This window comes from Tupaia chinensis, unplaced genomic scaffold (assembly GCF_000334495.1).
Source record: "Tupaia chinensis unplaced genomic scaffold, TupChi_1.0 Scaffold139767_1, whole genome shotgun sequence".
NCBI lineage: Eukaryota > Metazoa > Chordata > Mammalia > Scandentia > Tupaiidae > Tupaia > Tupaia belangeri.
Genome location: NW_006199647.1, coordinates 1,058,439 through 1,064,328, shown reverse-complemented (window position 1 = coordinate 1,064,328; position 5,890 = coordinate 1,058,439). Strand labels below are relative to the sequence as shown.

At 54.8% G+C, this 5,890-nt stretch overlaps 1 protein-coding gene across 1 annotated transcript in view; it reads right to left on the bottom strand.

The window, feature by feature from the left end:
* SEC24B (SEC24 homolog B, COPII component) overlaps positions 1 to 5,890 on the bottom strand; it is a 70,405-nt gene that overhangs the window by 55,968 nt on the left and 8,547 nt on the right. Inside the window, exon 4 of the mRNA XM_014593145.1 lies at positions 2,827 to 2,931. Within this exon, the coding sequence (XP_014448631.1) occupies positions 2,827 to 2,931 (105 nt within the window). The remainder of the gene's footprint in view (positions 1 to 2,826; positions 2,932 to 5,890) is intronic.

Below are 5,890 nucleotides of genomic sequence, written 5' to 3'. Positions count from 1 at the left end.
TGGTAAGCGTTATCTATTTATTTTGTGAGAGTGGAGAGAAACAGACAAGCACCCTAACAGGGTGTCCTGCTGGGCTCCTTCACACAGCCAGCCGAGACCATGGCACATGGGCACCGCACCGACAGGGAATGGGAACCACACCAGGGCCTTCCACGTGTACCCGGGATGGTGTGGCGGTGCGTTGCCGTAGAACCAGAGCCGGCCTGAGCACACGGAGGCAGACTGGCTGAGGGGTGGTGGGGCAGGCCAGTGTCTACTCCAGATACTACTCCGTCCTAGGCTGAGGGGCCTCCGAGTAAAACCAACGGGCAAAAGTGGTTTGATCTGCGTTAAATGCCATGAGTGCTTCTGTACGTTTGAAATTACGTTAAAATTTAAAAGGACAAAAATATTCCGATGGGTATTTACATACTTGCCTCTATTGCTCCCCCCTGAAGTCACGCGCGAGATCCGAGCGTTCTAAGTGCACAGGTAATGGACACTTCTGACTACACCGACGGCTCGTAGGGCAGAGCTGCCCGGCCAATAACAAAGACGGTGTGAGAGCCGGGGTCGCGTACACGGCCCCGCAGGGCCTCGCTCACGGGCTCAGTCTTAACCTCTCAGGACAGGCGGGGAAGCTGGACCGCGTGGTTGTCAGCAGCCTCCTGCCTACCAAGGGCGGACGGGGACTGGCCAGCCTGTGACATGTGGCCACACACATGACTTCGTCAACCAGTGAGGCCGGGACTCTGTCCACGAAGCAGAAGCAAGCACTCACTAAGGAGGCCCGGCTTCCTGTGCCGACGAGCGCGGGCTGTCTGGATTGGCCTGAGTGTGCGAAGCGGGAGGCAGACAGCACTCCTGGAAGGCGCGAGCTGTCACCAGCCAACAGCGTCAGCTGAGACTCGCCCTGTAGCACGTGACACGGGAGTAAAAGCGTTTCTAGAAGGAAACAGTTGGCCATCACGAGGACGCTCTGTGCTGCTACTTACGAATGGTGCAGCTGTCCGGGGGGACACCTCGTTACAAGTGACCGCCCTCCTGCCACCTCAGTGCGCTAAGCCCTCAAAGCATGCTTTCCAGGGTCACACGGGGCAGCGGAAAGGAAAGGGTACGCGCTGGGGAGATGGAGAACCAGAGAAGAGCTAAAGCAGACCTGCTTCCTCATCCTCCTCCTCCTCCTCCTCGTCATCGGAAGCTGATGACAAGGGAGCGGGTGCGGGCCCAGCTGGGCTAGGGACACAGTCACCACACTGCATGCCTGTAAAGTGGAGAACACAGACAGTCAGACCGACAGCAGGCGGGAGCAGCACTGACGTTCGTTAGCCGCGGGGACGCGGGGACGGACTCTCAGGCCGAGAGCCCCAGCGTGCACTGACGTGAGCGCGTTTATCCCCAAGCTGCGACTGTTAGAAAACGTTGCCAAGCGGTTCGGTGAAGGCACTGCGGTGAGAGCCCACTGTTCCAGGGTGAGCACGGTACCAGGTGTGACACCGACCACACTCAGGAAACGACACTCAGGGCGTGCCGCTCGGCTCCCGGGTTTACCTTCGCCCTCGGGGCCCCTGTGGGGTGCTCCCTTTGAGACTGCGCGTTCCCGGTGGGCACTGAGCTGAGCCTGTGAGCCTGCACAAAGCGCGCGCCTCTCTTCTGCTAACGCCAGCTTGATGGTGACTCGGTGCCCGTAACGGAAAAAGAATGACAGTTAAAGAGAACTGTATTCGGCACAGTTCTCTGCTCACAGAAGAGGCAAACAAGAAAAGGAGTTTTGGGAGCGGTGGCCCCACGCCTGTGGGGAAAGTGCGTTTCCTGGGGTCGTCATCAGGCCAGTGTCACCCCACTGCCCACACGCGAGTCTGAAGCAGATGCGTAAGAGCGGCCCGCCATGAGACACGCCAGGCGAAGTTCTGACAGCAGGCCCAGTGGCTGGTACTGGTAACTGTATGACACTCCGTTAAAAACGAACGAACAAAAAGCTGATGGGGCTTTTGTATTAATTAATCAAATAAAATTGGGACTTAAACAACATCCAAAACACTTTCAAGAAGCATGAAATAATATTTTATAAAAATAATTATTTAATTATTCATTCATTCATCTTAATTTGACCAGAGACACCAGAGACACACACACACACACACACACACACACACACACACAGAAAGAGAGGGAAAGTGAGAAAGCAAGCCACCAGGTCGAGGACTCAAATCGTAGTCAGCCATGTGAGAGACCAGCAGCCTTAACCAAACCAGACCACCTGCTTGCATCAAATAAACTTAATTAAAAATGAAAACACTTTAAAGAATAAATACCTCTGTAAGGAAAATCTCATTGCTCTGCCTTGAAACAAAGGAAACAGAAAAGCCCAGAAGCCCAGCAGGGACCCTTCCTAAGACGGAGCAGAGACGCCCACCCCACTGAGAACACGCAGCCCTGCTGTGAACACGCGGCAGCCTGGATGCTCGCTCACGCTTCTCAGTGACCTTTTTGACGAGTCTGATAAACAGACCATTGGCCTGAGTGTGCGAAGCGGGAGGCAGACAGCACTCCTGGAAGGCGCGAGCTGTCACCAGCCAACAGCGTCAGCTGAGACTCGCCCTGTAGCACGTGACACGGGAGTAAAAGCGTTTCTAGAAGGAAACAGTTGGCCATCACGAGGACGCTCTGTGCTGCTACTTACGAATGGTGCAGCTGTCCGGGGGGACACCTCGTTACAAGTGACCGCCCTCCTGCCACCTCAGTGCGCTAAGCCCTCAAAGCATGCTTTCCAGGGTCACACGGGGCAGCGGAAAGGAAAGGGTACGCGCTGGGGAGATGGAGAACCAGAGAAGAGCTAAAGCAGACCTGCTTCCTCATCCTCCTCCTCCTCCTCCTCGTCATCGGAAGCTGATGACAAGGGAGCGGGTGCGGGCCCAGCTGGGCTAGGGACACAGTCACCACACTGCATGCCTGTAAAGTGGAGAACACAGACAGTCAGACCGACAGCAGGCGGGAGCAGCACTGACGTTCGTTAGCCGCGGGGACGCGGGGACGGACTCTCAGGCCGAGAGCCCCAGCGTGCACTGACGTGAGCGCGTTTATCCCCAAGCTGCGACTGTTAGAAAACGTTGCCAAGCGGTTCGGTGAAGGCACTGCGGTGAGAGCCCACTGTTCCAGGGTGAGCACGGTACCAGGTGTGACACCGACCACACTCAGGAAACGACACTCAGGGCGTGCCGCTCGGCTCCCGGGTTTACCTTCGCCCTCGGGGCCCCTGTGGGGTGCTCCCTTTGAGACTGCGCGTTCCCGGTGGGCACTGAGCTGAGCCTGTGAGCCTGCACAAAGCGCGCGCCTCTCTTCTGCTAACGCCAGCTTGATGGTGACTCGGTGCCCGTAACGGAAAAAGAATGACAGTTAAAGAGAACTGTATTCGGCACAGTTCTCTGCTCACAGAAGAGGCAAACAAGAAAAGGAGTTTTGGGAGCGGTGGCCCCACGCCTGTGGGGAAAGTGCGTTTCCTGGGGGCGTCATCAGGCCAGGGGCACCCCACTGCCTGGTAACTGTATGACACTCCGTTAAAAACGAACGAACAAAAAGCTGATGGGGCTTTTGTATTAATTAATCAAATAAAATCGGGACTTAAACAACATCCAAAACACTTTCAAGAAGCATGAAATAATATTTTATAAAAATAATTATTTAATTATTCATTCATTCATTTTAATTTGACCAGAGACACACACACACACACACACACACACACACAGAAAGAGAGGGAAAGTGAGAAAGCAAGCCACCAGGTCGAGGACTCAAATCGTAGTCAGCCATGTGAGAGACCAGCAGCCTTAACCAAACCAGACCACCTGCTTGCATCAAATAAACTTAATTAAAAATGAAAACACTTTAAAGAATAAATACCTCTGTAAGGAAAATCTCATTGCTCTGCCTTGAAACAAAGGAAACAGAAAAGCCCAGAAGCCCAGCAGGGACCCTTCCTAAGACGGAGCAGAGACGCCCACCCCACTGAGAACACGCAGCCCTGCTGTGAACACGCGGCAGCCTGGATGCTCGCTCACGCTTCTCAGTGACCTTTTTGACGAGTCTGATAAACAGACCTCCTTTCTACTGTAGGAGAACAGCCCAGAGGAGTGACCTGAGTTTAGAAGACAGCACGGGTTAAATCACACACGCGTGAAGCTTCCGTCCTGGAAACCTGCCAGTCTGGCGAAGCTCCTTCACACAGGTGGGACGGCAGTCATCAGGAATCCGCCGCGCTGAGACATGATTCTGATGGTGCATGAGACAAACCTAATGCCTGGGCCCGGTAGCAAAAGCCCAGTTAACACGAACATTTGACTAATATCCAACCTGAGGTTAAATTTCCTAAGAAGTTTGTTATTAAACAGGTTAGAGTAAAAAGGTTTTGCAGAACATAAATTCTTCTTCAACTTAAGGACTTGATTAGAAACGAAGAATATTCTCAAAATACAATTAGCATTGCACTTTAAAAAGTTCACACACGGGGGACAGCAGGAGGCGTGGTGGTTAAGATGCATATGGCGACCAGTGGTTCGAGTCCCGACCTGGAGAAGGCTTGCTTTCTCACATTCCCTTTCTCTGTCTGTCTCTCTCTGGTCAAATAATAATAATAAATAACTATTTTTAAAAGGATTTTTAAAAGTTCACATATGTGTAAATACATGCTATAAAACACGTCCATTTGGTGAGCAAGCGAGGAGGGGCCGAGGAACAGGAAGTAGTCGGACAACACCCTCCCCCACAGCTCTCAGGCACACGCAGGGCGCTGCCTGTCCATAAGCAGTTGAAGGAGCTGGGGCACGTCCACACGTATTAAAAAAATAAACATTTTCCTCTCTTTTTCCAGATTTACTGAACTAAAAGGATTTATTTTGCTTATCAGGGAAAAGCCAGTGCTTAACTGGAAGCAAATAAGGTGGGCGTCCGCGGGCGGCAACCCCAAGAGCGGCGCCGTGCGGGGCCGGACCGTGGCTGTCACGCACAGCGTCAACAGAACGCCATGGCGGGGCCCCGGTCTCCTCCTGAAGAAGAAGGTACAACCTGCCCGGAGAGGTGCCAGAGAAGCAATGTCGAGGCTGAAGCAAGCCCTTCTCCAGCGAGGGCTCCGGCACAGTCTGTCACACGCTGGGGAACACTGGGGACCAGGACATGACATTTCCGTCACCTGCATCAGAATGGTAAGGGCTCTGTTAGAGCCACTGCCCCGGGTTGCGCCCTGTTGCCGGCCATGGCAGGTGGAGACGCAGTCCGGGAAGAGGCTGCCGGCTGCCTGTTTTTTGCGCGCCGGCCTGGCCATGGGGCCGGCGGGAGAGCAGCCTGTCTGGGGCCCACGGGTCACACACACCACGTGTGGATTCCGCGTCCTTTCTCACTCAGCCTGAAACCCAAGGTGGGAATGAACGTGGAGCGCCCGCTGCCAGCTGGAGACGGGGTCTGTACCCCATGCTCTCTGTCCCCGCCAGGGCTCCAGGCACGGCAGCAACCAGGTGGCCAGGGCCGCCTCAGGGGCCGACTGCGAGCAGGGGGCCTGTCCTGCAGATGGACACTCAGTTTACACCGTCTGAGCTGCAGTGCCTTCAGGCCACGCTTCCCAGAGGCTACCCATGAGCGCAAAGGGATCGCCACCCAGGGGCGAGTCAGAGCAGGCTAGGGACGGGCCGCCAGCAGGTTGCTGCGGGCAGGTCCGGGGCTCAGAACTCCGAGGGCTGTCACCTTTTCCTAAGGGGCTCCTCAAACGAGCTGCACGTCTGGAGACTTCACCAGCTGCCCGCAAAAACATACTTTATAGGATCCTGGGATCGAGTTCCCTTCCCAGAGCTCACGTGCCTCAAAGCACCTTTCTCCTGCTCTGCCGTGACAGCCACGGTCCGGCCCCACACGGCGCCGCTCT